This window comes from Pseudophryne corroboree, chromosome 11, assembly GCF_028390025.1.
Source record: "Pseudophryne corroboree isolate aPseCor3 chromosome 11, aPseCor3.hap2, whole genome shotgun sequence".
NCBI classification, from domain to species: domain Eukaryota; kingdom Metazoa; phylum Chordata; class Amphibia; order Anura; family Myobatrachidae; genus Pseudophryne; species Pseudophryne corroboree.
In genome coordinates this window covers 248,468,221-248,486,206 of record NC_086454.1, presented here as the reverse complement: position 1 = coordinate 248,486,206, position 17,986 = coordinate 248,468,221, and the positions used below count along the sequence as shown (strand labels likewise).

General features: G+C 47.1%; 1 protein-coding gene across 3 annotated transcripts in view; it reads right to left on the bottom strand.

The window, feature by feature from the left end:
• The window catches only part of BRD7 (bromodomain containing 7), a 159,150-nt gene that overhangs the window by 69,636 nt on the left and 71,528 nt on the right, over positions 1-17,986 (bottom strand). For all 3 annotated transcript variants that reach the window (XM_063945340.1, XM_063945341.1, XM_063945342.1), the window contains exon 5: positions 4,098-4,242. In XM_063945340.1, coding sequence (XP_063801410.1) covers positions 4,098-4,242 — 145 coding nt within the window. The remainder of the gene's footprint in view (positions 1-4,097; positions 4,243-17,986) is intronic.

Below are 17,986 nucleotides of genomic sequence, written 5' to 3'. Positions count from 1 at the left end.
TGAAGGATCCAGGGATCCACCTGTGAGTGAGCCCACTGATCGCTGAAATTTTTGAGGCGGCCCCCCACCGTACCTGGCTACGCCTGTGGAGCCCCCGCGTCATGCGGTGGACTCAGAGGAAGCGGGGGAAGAATTTTGATTCTGGGAACTGGCTGACTGGTGCAGCTTTTTCCCTCTTCCCTCGTCTCTGTGCAGAAAGGAAGCGCCTTTGACCCGCTTGCTTTTCTGAAGCCGAAAGGACTGTACCTGATAATACAGTGCTTTCTTAGGCTGTGAGGAAACCTGAGGTAAATTTTTTTTCTTCCCAGCTGTTGCTGAGGATACGAGGTCCCAGAGACCATCCCCAAACAATTCCTCACCCTTATAAGGCTCTATGTGCCTTTTAAAGTCAGCATCACCTGTCCAGTGTCGGGTCTCTAATACCCTCCTGACAGAATGGACATTGCATTAATTCTGGATGCCAGCCGGCAAAATATCCCTCTGTGCATCCCTCATATATAAGACGACGTCTTATGTTCGCAAAATAGTATCCCTGTTTGACAGGGTTACAGACCACGCTGCAGCAGCACTATCTGCAGGTCTCAGTCTAGTACCTGAGTGTGTAAATACAGACTTCAGGATAGCCTCCTGCTTTTTATCAGCAGGTACCTTCAAAGTGGCCGTATCCTAAGACGGCAGTGCCAACTTTTTTGACAAACGTGTGAGCGCCTTATCCACCCTAGGGGATATCTCCCAGCGTAACTTATCCTCTGGCGGGAAAGGGTACGCCATCAGTAACTTTTTAGAAATTACCAGTTTCTTATTGGGGGAACCCACGCTTTTTCACACTTCATTCACTCATTTGATGGGGGAACAAAACACTGCCTGCTTTTTCTCCCCAAACATAAAACCCTTTTTTAGTGGTACTTGGGTTAATGTCAGAAATGTGTAACACATTTTTTATTGCCGGGATCATGTAACGGATGTTCCTAGTGGATTGTGTATATGTCTCAACCTCGTCGACACTGGAGTCAGACTCCGTGTCGACATCTGTGTCTGCCATCTGAGGGAGCGGGCGTTTTTGAGCCCCTGATGGCCTTTGAGACGCCTGGGCAGGCGCGGGCTGAGAAGCCGGCTGTCCCATAGCTGTTACGTCATCCAGCCTTTTATGTAAGGAGTTGACACTGTCTGTTTATACGTTCCACCTATCCATCCACTCTGGTGTCGGCCCCACAGGGGACGACATCACATTTATCGGCATCTGCTCTGCCATCACATAAGCCTCCTCATCAAACGTGTCGACACAGCCGTACCGACACACCGCACACACACAGGGAATGCTCTGACTGAGGACAGGACCCCACACAGCCCTTTGGGGAGACAGAGAGAGAGTATGCCAGCACACACCAGAGCGCTATATAATTTAGGGATTAACACTATATTGGAGTGAATTTTTCCCAATAGCTGCTTGTATATACAATATTGCGCCTAAATTTAGTGCCCCCCCTCTTTTTAACCCTTTGAGCCTGCAAACTACAGGGGAGAGCCTGGGGAGCTGTCTTCCAGCTATACTGTGAAGAGAAAATGGCGCCAGTGTGCTAAGAGAGATAGCTCCGCCCCTTTTTCGCAGACTTTTCTCCCGCTTTTTTATGGATTCTGGCAGGGGTATTTATCACATATATAGCCTCTGGGGCTATATATTGTGATATATTTGCCAGCCAAGGTGTTTTTATTGCTGCTCAGGGCGCCCCCCCCCAGCACCCTGCACCCTCAGTGACCGGAGTGTGAAGTGTGCATGAGGAGCAATGGCGCACAGCTGCAGTGCTGTGCGCTACCTTGGTGAAGACTGATGTCTTCTGCCGCCGATTTTCCGGACCTCTTCTTGCTTCTGGCTCTGTAAGGGGGACGGCGGCGCGGCTCCGGGACCGAACACCAAGGCCAGTTCCATGCGGTCGATCCCTCTGGAGCTAATGGTGTCCAGTAGCCTAAGAAGCCCAAGCTAGCTGCAAGCAGGTAGGTTCGCTTCTTCTCCCCTTAGTCCCTCGATGCAGTGAGCCTGTTGCCAGCAGGTCTCACTGTAAAATAAAAAACCTAAAATAAACTTTCTTTCTAGGAGCTCAGGAGAGCCCCTAGTGTGCATCCAGCTCGGCCGGGCACAGAAATCTAACTGAGGCTTGGAGGAGGGTCATAGTGGGAGGAGCCAGTGCACACCAGGTAGTCTAAAAGCTTTCTTTTAGTTGTGCCCAGTCTCCTGCGGAGCCTCTATTCCCCATGGTCCTTACGGAGTTCCCAGCATCCACTGGGACGTCAGAGAAACTACGGGTAGTTTTTTCTCCCCAAACATAATACCCTTTTTAGTGGTACCTGGGTTTATATCCGAAATGTGTAACACCTCTTTCATTGCCTCAATCATGCAACGAATGGCCCTAGTGGACATTAGATTAGACTCATCGTCGTCGACACTGGTATCAGTATCCGTGTCGACATCTGCGTCTGCCATCTGAGGTAGCGGGCGTTTTAGAGCCCCTGATGGCCTTTGAGACACCTGGGCAGGCACAAGCTGAGAAGCCGGCTGTCCCGCATTTGGCATGTCGTCAAATTTTTTGTGTAAGGAGTCGACACTTGCACGTAATTCCTTCCATAAAACCATCCACTCAGTTGTCTGCCCAGCAGGGGGTGACATCACTTCTATAGGCATCTGCTCCGCCTCCACGTAATTTTCCTCCTCAAACATGTCGACACAGCCGTACCGACACACCGCACACACACCGGGAATGCTCTAACAGAGGACAGGACCCCACAGAAGCCCTTTGGGGAGACAGAGAGAGAGTATGCCAGCACATACCAGAGCGCTATATAATGCAGGGACTAACTGAATTATGTCCCCTATAGCTGCTATAATATTTACTGCGCCTAAATTTAGTGCCCCCCCCTCTCTTTTTTACCCTTTCTGTAGTGTAGACTGCAGGGGAGAGCCAGGGAGCTTCCTTCCAGCGGAGCTGTGAGGGAGAAATGGCGCCAGTGTGCTGAGGGAGATAGCTCCGCCCCTTTTTCGCTGACTTTTCTCCCGCTTTTTTAAGGATTCTGGCAGGGGTAATTATCACATATATAGCCTCTGGGGCTATATATTGTGATTGTTTTGCCAGCCAAGGTGTTTTTATTGCTGCTCAGGGCGCCCCCCCCAGCGCCCTGCACCCTCAGTGACCGGAGTGTGAAGTGTGTATGAGGAGCAATGGCGCACAGCTGCAGTGCTGTGCGCTACCTTGGTGAAGACAGAAGTCTTCATGCCGCCGATTTTCCAGACTTCTTCTTGCTTCTGGCTCTGTAAGGGGGACGGCGGCGCGGCTCCGGGAACGAACACCAAGGCCAGTTCCATGCGGTCGATCCCTCTGGAGCTAATGGTGTCCAGTAGCCTAAGAAGCCCAAGCTAGCTGCAAGTAGGTAGGTTCGCTTCTTCTCCCCTTAGTCCCTCGTTGCAGCGAGCCTGTTGCCAGCAGGTCTCACTGTAAAATAAAAAACCTAAAATATACTTTCTTTCTAGGAGCTCAGGAGAGCCCCTAGTGTGCATCCAGCTCGGCCGGGCACAAAAATCTAACTGAGGCTTGGAGGAGGGTCATAGTGGGAGGAGCCAGTGCACACCAGGTAGTCTAAAAGCTTTCTTTTAGTTGTGCCCAGACTCCTGCGGAGCCGCTATTCCCCATGGTCCTTTCGGAGTTCCCAGCATCCACTAGGACGTTAGAGAAATGGGGTCGCGTGCCTGCTGTAATGTGTAAAATGAGGACTTTTTTTTTTTATCGTGTGGTGGCCGTGATGATATCAGATGAGGCCACACCCATCTTAACAAAGCCACGCCCATTTTAACGAGGCCACGCCCCCTTGCCGGGATCACGCACGCATACTTTTCCTCTTTATATCTAAGGGGGGGGGGGGGGGGGGGGGGCGCATTTTTTCTTATGTGAATGGGGGGGGGGGGGTGGGGCCACGCATTTTTACGTCTCTCACTGGGAGCCAAATTGCCTAGAAACGGCCCTGATCACTTCCTCATGCCTTCTCCAGATTAATACATCTGCCCCTTGTCCGTTTTCGGACTGTAAGATAAAGCTTGGCCTTTCACTTACCTTGAGTTCTTCTATTGATTCATATTCTCTATTTCTAATCCTCTCCTTTATTGTGCTGAAGTCCATGGGGTTTTTAATAATCATAGAGTAACCGGGAGCGATGAAATCTGTGACAGGGAATGCGAAGAAAGCACTGGAATCCTTCCTGTGAGTGAATAGGGGGGAAAAAACAGAAGCAAAAGGTATCAACACATAAAGCAGTCATGTAATAGAATAGAATACCATTACTACTTTAAAAGTTTGCAGGCAAAGTCCAAAGCTTTTACAATTCGGAAACTACAGCCACTGACCCAAGCCTTTTTTTCTCTCCTTGCAATAGAATAGGTAAATGTAATACCATGGGCTATTGCAGGCAGCTACAAAAGGTCTGCAATTTAGCCACCAGGTTGGTTTTGCCTTTGAAAAATGCTACTTGAAGTTTAGCGGCTGTCTGCAACCCCCAAGGTATTACATTTACCCCCTAAATCTACTTTGTTATAAATTCCCAATGGTAATGAAAAAGTTGGAGGATCCCAAAACCTATACTCTATATAGCAGAGATGAGCGGGTTCGGTTTCTCTGAATCCGAACCCGCACGAACTTCATGTTTTTTTTCACGGGTCCGAGCGACTCGGATCTTCCCGCCTTGCTCGGTTAACCCGAGCGCGCCCGAACGTCATCATGACGCTGTCGGATTCTCGCGAGGCTCGGATTCTATCGCGAGACTCGGATTCTATATAAGGAGCCGCGCGTCGCCGCCATTTTCACACGTGCATTGAGATTGATAGGGAGAGGACGTAGCTGGCGTCCTCTCCATTTAGATTATAAGAGAGAGAGATTTACTGGAGCTTAGGACTAGGAGGAGTACTGTAGAAGTGTAGAGAGTGCAGAGAGTTTACTAGTGAGTGACCACCAGACAGTGCAGTTTATTTAATATATCCGTTCTCTGCCTGAAAAAAGCGATACACACAGTGACTCAGTCACATACCATATCTGTGTGCACTGCTCAGGCTCAGCCCAGTGTGCTGCATCATCTATATATATTATATATCTGTCTGACTGCTCAGCTCACACAGCTTATAATTGTGGGGGAGACTGGGGAGCACTGCAGTGCCAGTTATAGGTTATAGCAGGAGCCAGGAGTACATAATATTATATAGTGAGTGACCACCAGACAGTGCAGTTTATTTAATATATCCGTTCTCTGCCTGAAAAAAGCGATACACACAGTGACTCAGTCACATACCATATCTGTGTGCACTGCTCAGGCTCAGCCCAGTGTGCTGCATCATCTATATATATTATATATCTGTCTGACTGCTCAGCTCACACAGCTTATAATTGTGGGGGAGACTGGGGAGCACTGCAGTGCCAGTTATAGGTTATAGCAGGAGCCAGGAGTACATAATATATTAAAATTAAACAGTGCACACTTTTGCTGCAGGAGTGCCACTGCCAGTGTGACTGACCAGTGACCTGACCACACTGACCACCAGTATAGTTAGTAGTATACTTATATTGTGATTGCCTGAAAAAGTTAAACACTCGTCGTGTGACTTCACTTGTGTGTTGTTTTTTTTTTTATTCTATAAAAATAAAACTCATTCTGCTGACAGACAGTGTCCAGCAGGTCCGTCATTATATAATATATAATATATACCTGTCCGGCTGCAGTAGTGATATATATATATTTTTTATATCATTTATCATCCAGTCGCAGCAGACACAGTACGGTAGTTCACGGCTGTGGCTACCTCTGTGTCTGCACTCGGCAGGCAGTCCGTCCATAATTGTATACCACCTAACCGTGGTTTTTTTTTCTTCTTTATACATACATACATACTACTACGACATCTCTTTATCAACCAGTCTATATTAGCAGCAGACACAGTAAAGTACGGTAGTTCACGGCTGTGGCTACCTCTGTGTCTGCACTCGGCAGGCAGTCCGTCCATAATTGTATACCACCTAACCGTGGTTTTTTTTTCTTTCTTCTTTATACATACATAGTTACATAGACATCTCTTTATCAACCAGTCTATATTAGCAGCAGACACAGTACAGTACGGTAGTTCACGGCTGTGGCTACCTCTGTGTCTGCACTCGGCAGGCAGTCCGTCCATAATTGTATACCACCTAACCGTGGTTTTTTTTTCTTTCTTCTTTATACATACATAGTTACATAGACATCTCTTTATCAACCAGTCTATATTAGCAGCAGACACAGTACAGTACGGTAGTTCACGGCTGTGGCTACCTCTGTGTCTGCACTCGGCAGGCAGTCCGTCCATAATTGTATACCACCTAACCGTGGTTTTTTTTTCTTTCTTCTTTATACATACATAGTTACATAGACATCTCTTTATCAACCAGTCTATATTAGCAGCAGACAGTACAGTACGGTAGTTCACGGCTGTGGCTACCTCTGTGTCTGCACTCGGCAGGCAGTGCGTCCATAATTGTATACCACCTAACCGTGTTTTTTTTTTCTTTCTTCTTTATACATACATAGTTACATAGACATCTCTTTATCAACCAGTCTATATTAGCAGCAGACACAGTACAGTACGGTAGTTCACGGCTGTGGCTACCTCTGTGTCTGCACTCGGCAGGCAGTCCATAATTGTATACTAGTATCCATCTCCATTGTTTACCTGAGGTGCCTTTTAGTTGTGCCTATTAAAATATGGAGAACAAAAATGTTGAGGTTCCAAAATTAGGGAAAGATCAAGATCCACTTCCACCTCGTGCTGAAGCTGCTGCCACTAGTCATGGCCGAGACGATGAAATGCCAGCAACGTCGTCTGCCAAGGCCGATGCCCAATGTCATAGTACAGAGCATGTCAAATCCAAAACACCAAATATCAGTAAAAAAAGGACTCCAAAACCTAAAATAAAATTGTCGTCGGAGAAGCGTAAACTTGCCAATATGCCATTTACGACACGGAGTGGCAAGGAACGGCTGAGGCCCTGGCCTATGTTCATGGCTAGTGGTTCAGCTTCACATGAGGATGGAAGCACTCAGCCTCTCGCTAGAAAAATGAAAAGACTCAAGCTGGCAAAAGCAGCACAGCAAAGAACTGTGCATTCTTCGAAATCCCAAATCCACAAGGAGAGTCCAATTGTGTCGGTTGCGATGCCTGACCTTCCCAACACTGGACGTGAAGAGCATGCGCCTTCCACCATTTACACGCCCCCTGCAAGTGCTGGAAGGAGCACCCGCAGTCCAGTTCCTGATAGTCAGATTGAAGATGTCAGTGTTGAAGTACACCAGGATGAGGAGGATATGGGTGTTGCTGGCGCTGGGGAGGAAATTGACCAGGAGGATTCTGATGGTGAGGTGGTTTGTTTAAGTCAGGCACCCGGGGAGACACCTGTTGTCCGTGGGAGGAATATGGCCGTTGACATGCCAGGTGAAAATACCAAAAAAATCAGCTCTTCTGTGTGGAGGTATTTCACCAGAAATGCGGACAACAGGTGTCAAGCCGTGTGTTCCCTTTGTCAAGCTGTAATAAGTAGGGGTAAGGACGTTAACCACCTCGGAACATCCTCCCTTATACGTCACCTGCAGCGCATTCATAATAAGTCAGTGACAAGTTCAAAAACTTTGGGTGACAGCGGAAGCAGTCCACTGACCAGTAAATCCCTTCCTCTTGTAACCAAGCTCACGCAAACCACCCCACCAACTCCCTCAGTGTCAATTTCCTCCTTCCCCAGGAATGCCAATAGTCCTGCAGGCCATGTCACTGGCAATTCTGACGAGTCCTCTCCTGCCTGGGATTCCTCCGATGCATCCTTGCGTGTAACGCCTACTGCTGCTGGCGCTGCTGTTGTTGCCGCTGGGAGTCGATGGTCATCCCAGAGGGGAAGTCGTAAGCCCACTTGTACTACTTCCAGTAAGCAATTGACTGTTCAACAGTCCTTTGCGAGGAAGATGAAATATCACAGCAGTCATCCTACTGCAAAGCGGATAACTGAGGCCTTGGCATCCTGGGTGGTGAGAAACGTGGTTCCGGTATCCATCATTACTGCAGAGCCAACTAGAGACTTGTTGGAGGTACTGTGTCCCCGGTACCAAATACCATCTAGGTTCCATTTCTCTAGGCAGGCGATACCGAAAATGTACACAGACCTCAGAAAAAGAGTCACCAGTGTCCTAAAAAATGCAGCTGTACCCAATGTCCACTTAACCACGGACATGTGGACAAGTGGAGCAGGGCAGGGTCAGGACTATATGACTGTGACAGCCCACTGGGTAGATGTATGGACTCCCGCCGCAAGAACAGCAGCGGCGGCACCAGTAGCAGCATCTCGCAAACGCCAACTCTTTCCTAGGCAGGCTACGCTTTGTATCACCGGTTTCCAGAATACGCACACAGCTGAAAACCTCTTACGGCAACTGAGGAAGATCATCGCGGAATGGCTTACCCCAATTGGACTCTCCTGTGGATTTGTGGCATCGGACAACGCCAGCAATATTGTGTGTGCATTAAATATGGGCAAATTCCAGCACGTCCCATGTTCTGCACATACCTTGAATTTGGTGGTGCAGAATTTTTTAAAAAACGACAGGGGCGTGCAAGAGATGCTGTCGGTGGCCAGAAGAATTGCGGGACACTTTCGGCGTACAGGCACCACGTACAGAAGACTGGAGCACCACCAAAAACTACTGAACCTGCCCTGCCATCATCTGAAGCAAGAAGTGGTAACGAGGTGGAATTCAACCCTCTATATGCTTCAGAGGTTGGAGGAGCAGCAAAAGGCCATTCAAGCCTATACAATTGAGCACGATATAGTAGGTGGAATGCACCTGTCTCAAGCGCAGTGGAGAATGATTTCAACGTTGTGCAAGGTTCTGATGCCCTTTGAACTTGCCACACGTGAAGTCAGTTCAGACACTGCCAGCCTGAGTCAGGTCATTCCCCTCATCAGGCTTTTGCAGAAGAAGCTGGAGACATTGAAGGAGGAGCTAACACGGAGCGATTCCGCTAGGCATGTGGGACTTGTGGATGGAGCCCTTAATTCGCTTAACAAGGATTCACGGGTGGTCAATCTGTTGAAATAAGAGCACTACATTTTGGCCACCGTGCTCGATCCTAGATTTAAAGCCTACCTTGGATCTCTCTTTCCGGCAGACACAAGTCTGCTGGGGTTGAAAGACCTGCTGGTGACAAAATTGTCAAGTCAAGCGGAACGCGACCTGTCAACATCTCCTCCTTCACATTCTCCCGCAACTGGGGGTGCGAGGAAAAGGCTCAGAATTCCGAGCCCACCCGCTGGCGGTGATGCAGGGCAGTCTGGAGCGACTGCTGATGCTGACATCTGGTCCGGACTGAAGGACCTGACAACGATTACGGACATGTCGTCTACTGTCACTGCATATGATTCTCTCAACATTGATAGAATGGTGGAGGATTATATGAGTGACCGCATCCAAGTAGGCACGTCACACAGTCCGTACTTATACTGGCAGGAAAAAGAGGCAATTTGGAGGCCCTTGCACAAACTGGCTTTATTCTACCTAAGTTGCCCTCCCACAAGTGTGTACTCCGAAAGAGTGTTTAGTGCCGCCGCTCACCTTGTCAGCAATCGGCGTACGAGGTTACATCCAGAAAATGTGGAGAAGATGATGTTCATTAAAATGAATTATAATCAATTCCTCCGCGGAGACATTGACCAGCAGCAATTGCCTCCACAAAGTACACAGGGAGCTGAGATGGTGGATTCCAGTGGGGACGAATTGATAATCTGTGAGGAGGGGGATGTACACGGTGATATATCGGAGGGTGAAGATGAGGTGGACATCTTGCCTCTGTAGAGCCAGTTTGTGCAAGGAGAGATTAATTGCTTCTTTTTTGGGGGGGGTCCAAACCAACCCGTCATATCAGTCACAGTCGTGTGGCAGACCCTGTCACTGAAATGATGGGTTGGTTAAAGTGTGCATGTCCTGTTTTGTTTATACAACATAAGGGTGGGTGGGAGGGCCCAAGGACAATTCCATCTTGCACCTCTTTTTTCTTTTCTTTTTCTTTGCATCATGTGCTGATTGGGGAGGGTTTTTTGGAAGGGACATCCTGCGTGACACTGCAGTGCCACTCCTAAATGGGCCCGGTGTTTGTGTCGGCCACTAGGGTCGCTAATCTTACTCACACAGTCAGCTACCTCATTGCGCCTCTTTTTTTCTTTGCGTCATGTGCTGTTTGGGGAGGGTTTTTTGGAAGGGACATCCTGCGTGACACTGCAGTGCCACTCCTAGATGGGCCCGGTGTTTGTGTCGGCCACTAGGGTCGCTAATCTTACTCACACAGCTACCTCATTGCGCCTCTTTTTTTCTTTGCGTCATGTGCTGTTTGGGGAGGGTTTTTTGGAAGGGCCATCCTGCGTGACACTGCAGTGCCACTCCTAGATGGGCCCGGTGTTTGTGTCGGCCACTAGGGTCGCTAATCTTACTCACACAGCTACCTCATTGCGCCTCTTTTTTTCTTTGCGTCATGTGCTGTTTGGGGAGGGTTTTTTGGAAGGGACATCCTGCGTGACACTGCAGTGCCACTCCTAGATGGGCCCGGTGTTTGTGTCGGCCACTAGGGTCGCTTATCTTACTCACACAGCGACCTCGGTGCAAATTTTAGGACTAAAAATAATATTGTGAGGTGTGAGGTATTCAGAATAGACTGAAAATGAGTGTAAATTATGGTTTTTGAGGTTAATAATACTTTGGGATCAAAATGACCCCCAAATTCTATGATTTAAGCTGTTTTTTAGTGTTTTTTGAAAAAAACACCCGAATCCAAAACACACCCGAATCCGACAAAAAAAATTCGGTGAGGTTTTGCCAAAACGCGTTCGAACCCAAAACACGGCCGCGGAACCGAACCCAAAACCAAAACACAAAACCCGAAAAATTTCAGGCGCTCATCTCTACTATATAGACACTTGGAGGCTATAAATTGTATACTGGTTCAGCCCCAGAGCATGCATGAAGAATCTTCTTAGATACTAGCCAAATTCACACCAAGGGGGTTATTCAGAGTTGTTAGCAAACCAAAAAAGTAAGCAATTGGGCAAAACCATGTGCACTGCAGGGGGGCAGATGTAACATGTGCAGAGAGTTAGATTTGGGTGTGTTATATTGTTTCTGTACATGGTAAATACTGGCTGCTTTATTTTTACACTGCAATTTAGATTTCAGTTTGAACACACCCCACCCAAATCTAACTCTCTCTGCACGTTACATCTGCCCCACCTGCAGGGCAACATTGTTTTGCCCAATTGCTAACTTTTTTGGTTTACCAAGAACTCTGAATAACCCATGACCATTATTCTATAGGATGATTGTTAACTTTGCAGCATAAACAGGTAATTAAAGTATTGCATAATAATTCTACTGTCATACAAGTGGCTATATATATATATATATATATATATATATATATATATATATATATATAAAATTTTCTTTTTTTTAAGACACAAAACATACATATCTAAGAGGACAATTCGGTACCTATAAGCTCTCATTTAGGTGGAACAGCAATACATGCTTCCTGTGAAGTAACGTTGTTTAGTTTGGATACTGTGGTTAACACACTGCTCTGTAGCTCTAGCACTGTCTGGCCAACCCAGTTCCATTTATACTTCATTGTGGGTTAACTTCTCTGCAGCTCTTGACTCTATGCATGATTTAGCCATCAATGGTTTGGTGCAGAGGGAGTATACTCCTATCTCACATGAATCTACCCTACACATACAGATTTGCTTGCGTCTGACAATTATGCCTGCCTGCTCCTGGAGAGTCAGGACAGAGGCATTGTAATGTAGGCCAAGCACAGTAATATGCACAACCAGTGGACGGGCCGGATTACATGTGGCCCTCCAGTGGGAGCCCAAGACAAGGCCACAACTCTGCTCAACAAACTTCCACAAACATTTTCCTTAACTATTTTTGTTCAGGCATTATAAAGAAGATGAGAAGACAGCGCTTCACTACAAAAGTGCTGCAGTCAACAGACGGGGTGGTCACCTTCACCCCAACAAAGTTCAATAATGTTCAAAATACTTGCTGTTGTGCGCTCCCTGGAATATTTGGACAGTCACGACAATAGGTGAGCAATACTCAAGGTGCCTGTAGTCTCCTCAACTCTTATTTGGTAGGTAGCCAATTCGTCCTGTCTTTTTCCTGAAAAGGTCACGCTGGCAATGTTGCTGTATCAGATGACCGATAGAGTCACAATAAAACAATCAGTCTTCATCCAGGAAGTTAAAAAAAAATTTATTCAAGCAATTTTAAATAGTCATTCTGACGTTTCGGTTCTACCTGGACTGTTTTATTGTGATAGAATTGAGGAGTCACTCTACAAGCACCTTGAGTATTGCTCACCTATTGTCGTGACTGTCCAAATATTCCAGGGAGCGCACAACAGCAAGTGTTGGAACATTATTTTTTTCAGGCAGCCTAGAAGTCAATCAAATGAGCTGCATCAGTCTTTGCAGAAAAATGGCCACAAACTCTAAGGGGTATATGCAATTGCGGGCGAATCGCGGCAAATTATCGCCGTTTTTTTAATTCGACACAATTCGACAGGTGAATTCCGGCAGGTGGCTGCCGGAATTCACCATATTCAATGAAAAACGGATTCGACATTCCCGCGGGCGAAAAACGGCCGATTTGCCGGATTTTGCCGCGAATTAAAAAAACGGGAAAAACCCGGGGAAAAATGGCGTGGGGTCCCCCCTCCAAAGCATAACCAGCCTCGGGCTCTTCGAGCTGGTCCTGGTTCTAAAAATGCAGGGGGAAAATTGACAGGGGATCCCCCGTATTTTTAAAACCAGCACCGGGCTCTGCGCCTGGTGCTGGTGCAAAATAAACGGGGGACAAAAAGAGTAGGGGTCCCCCGTATTTTTTACACCAGTATCGGGCTCCACTAGCTGGACAGATAATGCCACAGCCGGGGGTCACTTTTATACAGTGCCCTGCGGCCGTGGCATTAAATATCCAACTAGTCACCCCTGGCCGGGGTACCCTGGGGAAGTGGGGACCCCTTCAATCAAGGGGTCCCCCCCCCCCAGCCACCCAAGGGCCAGGGGTGAAGCCCGAGGCTGTCCCCCCCATCCAAGGGCTGCGGATGGGAGGCTGATAGCCTTGAGAAAAATGTCAGAATATTGGTTTTTTTCCAGTAGTACTACTACAAGTCCCAGCAAGCCTCCCCCGCAAGCTAGTACTTGGAGAACCACAAGTACCAGCATGCGGGAGAAAAACGGGCCCACTGGTACCTGTAGTACTACTGGAAAAAAATACCCAAATAAAAACAGGACACACACACCGTGACAAGTACAACTTTATTACATACTGCCGACACACACATACTTACCTATGTTGACACGCCGACTGCCACAGTCTCCGACGATCCGAGGGTACCTGTGAAAAAATTATACTCACCTTCCAGCGTCCAGAGATAAATCCACGTCCAGAGTATAATCCACGTACTTGTTAAAAAAACAAACCGCATACCCGACCATGCCGGACTGAAAGGGGTCCCATATTGACACATGAGACCCCTTTCCCCGAATGTGCCGGGACCCCACGTGACTCCTGTCACTGAGGTCCCTTCAGCCAATCAGGAAGCGCTACTACGTGGCGCTCACCTGATTGGCTGTGCGCTGTCTGTACAGTGACAGCGCATCGCACAGCTCTCTCCATTACTTGCAATGGTGGGAACTTTGCCGTCAGCGGGGGGGTTACCCGCGGTCAGCCGCTGACCGGCGGGTGACCCCACCGCTAGCCGCAAAGTTCCCACCATTGAATATAATGGAGAGGCTTTGCGATGCGCTGTCTGAGCTCAGACGCGCAGAGCCAATCAGCAGAGTGCAAGGACGTTGCACTCGCTGATTGGCTGAAGAGACCTTTCAGTGACAGCTGTCACGGAGAGGTCTCTGCATTCGGGGAAAGGGGTCTCATGTGTCAATATGGGACCCCTTTCAGTCCGCTGGCACGGGTTTTTGCGTTTTGTTATTTTGCCAAGTACCTGGATTATACTCTGGACGTGGATTTATCTCTGGACGCTGGAAGGTGAGTATAATTTTTTCACAGGTACCCTCGGATCGTCGGAGACTGTGGCAGTCGGCGTGTCAACATAGGTAAGTATGTGTGTGTCGGCAGTATGTAATAAAGTTGTACTTGTCACGGTGTGTGTGTCCTGTTTTTATTTGGGTATTTTTTCCCCAGTAGTACTACAGGTACCAACGGGCCCGTTTTTCTCCCGCATGCTGGTACTTGTGGTTCTCCAAGTACCAGCTTGCGGGGAAGGCTTCCTGGGACTTGTAGTACTACTGGAAAAAACAATATTCTGACATTTTTCTCAAGGCTATCAGCCTCCCATCCGCAGCCCTTGGATGGGGGGGGGGGGGGGGGGGGACAGCCTCGGGCTTCACCCCTGGCCCTTGGGGGGGGGACCCCTTGATTGAAGGGATCCCCACTCCCCCAGGGTACCCCGGCCAGGGGTGACTAGTTGGATATTTAATGCCACGGCCGCAGGGCGCTGTATAAAAGTGACCCCCGGCTGTGGCATTATCTGTCCAGCTAGTGGAGCCCGATGCTGGTGTAAAAAATACGGGGGACCCCTACTCTTTTTGTCCCCCGTATTTTTTGCGCCAGCACCAGGCGCAGAGCCCGGTGCTGGTTTTAAAAATACGGGGGATCCCCTGTCAAATTTTTCCCCGCATTTTTAGAACCAGGACCAGCTCGAAGAGCCCGAGGCTGGTTATGCTTTGGAGGGGGGACCCCACGCCATTTTTTTCCTTGATTTTACCGTTCCAGCTATATAAAAAAAAAAAATATATATTATATATATATATATATATATATATATATATATATATATATATATATATACACACACACACACACCCATATATATATATAAACATATATATATATATATATATATACATATATATATATATATATATATATATATACACACATACACATATATATATATATATATATATATATATATATATATATATACACACACATACATATATATATATAAACATATATATACATACATACATATATATATATATATATATATATATATATATATATATATATATATATATATATTTAAAAATATATAAATAATGCTTGTGCATCCAAAAAAGACAAACCAAGTACCTAATCCCTTCTAATATAAATAGATATGCTATTACCAAAACAAAAAACACCAAAAAAAACATGTTTTTAATTTTTTTTATTGGTTTCACCCTCCAAAGTGTGGCGGATTGAAAATGACGAATTTACTGTCTAAAAGCACTGTTGTCGAATTTCCAAACTTGAATTGAATACACTTTGGTCGAATTGCAGCACTTGTATCATTGCAGAAAAGTCGAATTTGACAAAAGTCGAATTTCAAAAAGTCGAATTTTGAAAGTCCGTTTTTTTTGACGGAAAGCACTGAATTGCATTGACGATTTTTTTTTTTTTGGCGAAAAATTCCCGAAATTCGACAATTTCGGGAATTCGACCGCAATTGCATATACCCCTAAGGCTTGATAATATCAGTCGGACCCAAACATTTGCATGTAAACCACACAAGCTTACATTTATTTACATGTCTGAAGCAAGAAAAAAAAAAGAAAAAAAGAAAAAAAAGTGACCTAAAAATGTAATGCCAGAAAGCTTCAGGATATCACTACTGACCCTACAGTAGTGGGAGCCAAATGGAGAGGAGTACAATGGCATACATTTTTCATGTTTACGCAAGTTTTATTGTGGCTCCTTCAACAACAGGATTTTAATTACCTACCGGTAAATCCTTTTCTCATAGTCCATAAGGGTTCCATATTGGGGAATTAGTACAATGGGGTATAGACGGGGTCCAAAGGAGCCGATGCACCTTAAATTTCTTCAACTGGGTGTGCTGGCTCCACCCCTCTATGCCCCCTCCCACAGGCAGTTATAAGTAAAATAGTGCCCGAAGGAGAATGGACATACTTGAGAGAAGGAACATAACAATGAGTGGTGAGATTCACACACCTGCACACCAACAACATAAAATGACCAGCAACGGCTGGTAACAAAACAGCAACAGCCGAACAGGTAACCATATAAGAGAAAACCTGCAGAAAAGTCTACGTACTGAGGCGGGCGCCCGATATCCCTTATGGACTACAAGAAAAGGATTTACCGGGAATTAAAATCCTCTCTAGCATCCATAAGGGATATTGGGGAATTAGTACGATGGGGACGTCCCAAAGCTTCCAGAACGGCCGGGAATGTGCGGATACGTCTGCAGCACCGCCTGCCCAAACTGGGTATCAAACCTGTAGAACTTCACAAAGGTGTTCTTCCCCGACCAGTTAGGAGCTCAGCATAGTTGCAAGGCAGAGACTCCACGGGCAGCTGCCAAGTAAGACCCCCACCGATCTTGTAGAGTGGGCCTTCAGAGACTGTGGAACAGATAAGGTTGCCGACACATAGGCCTGTTGGATAGTAAGCCTAAGCCAATGAGCAATGGACTGCTTAGAAGCAGGGCAACCCTTTTTCTGCGCATCATATAGCACAAACAAGGAATCAGTCTTTCTGATCAGAACCGTCCTCTTGATATATATCTTCAAGGCTCGCACAGCATCCAATGCCAGAACTTGACGAAACCACAATAGGTTGATTCAAGTGGAAGGCAGAGACAACCTTCAGCAGGAATTGCGGCCTAGTCCTGAGCTCCGCTCTGTCCTCGTAAAAGACAAAGTAGAGACTTTTACATGATAGGGCCCCCAACTCTGAAACACGCCTAGCAGAAGCCAGTGCCAATTACATCACCATCTTCCACGTGAGGCACTTGTCTTCTACCGTCATCAGAGGTTCAAACCAGGAGGAATGTAGAAATTAAAACACTACAATCAAATCCCAGAGTGCCGTGGGCGGCACAAAAGGAGGTTGTATGTGAAGTACCCCTTGCAAGAAGGTCTGAACTTCTGACAACACTGACAATTTCTTCTGGAAGAAAAATTGAGAGAGCTGAAATCTGGACCTTAATGGAACCCAGACGTAAGCCCTTATCCACACCAGCCTGCAGGAAACGTCCCAAGTGGAACTCCGCAGGCGGATACATGCGTTACTCGCACCAAGAGACATATCTTCTCCATATATGATAGTGTTTTGACGTCACGTCACATGTTTCCTGGCCTGAACCATGGTAGCAATAACCTTTCTGGAAAGGTGATCTTGGATGTTCCGCTCTACCTCCAAGCCATCAAACAAAGTCGCCGTAAGTCCGGGTAGACGAACGGTCCTTGTTGAAGATCTCTTCTTACTGGCAGAGGCCAAAGTTCTTCGACAGACATGTCCAGAAGATCCGCGTACCACACCCTCCGAGGACAATATGGGGCAATCAGAATTGCCTGGACTCTGACTCCTGATTCGCTTTAGCACCCTTGGGAGCAATTGAATCGGAGGAAACAGGTAGACCAGCCGGTAAGGCCAAGGCAACGTCAGTGCATCTACTGCCCTCGCCTGATGGTCCCTGGTTTGTGAGCAATACCAGCAAAGCTTCTTGTTGAGTCGAGAAGCCATCATGTCTTTTTGTGAGCAGCCCCACCGTTGCGGACATTACTCTTGCATTTCCTTCTGCCCAGAGGATTATCTTTGACACCTCTCGCATGCAGGCCCTGCTTTTTGTCCCTCCTTGACGATTTATGTACACCACTGCCGTGGCATTGTCCGACTGAACTTGGATCGCGCGACCCCTGAGTAGAGGAGAGGCCTGAAGCAGAGCATTGTAGAGCGCCCGAAGTTCCAGAATGTTGATCGGAAGTAGGGCTTCGTGGGCTGACCACCTGCTCTGAACTGAGCCCCCTGGGTGACCGCTCCCCATCCTCTCTGACTCGCATCTGTCGTGAGGAGGATCCAA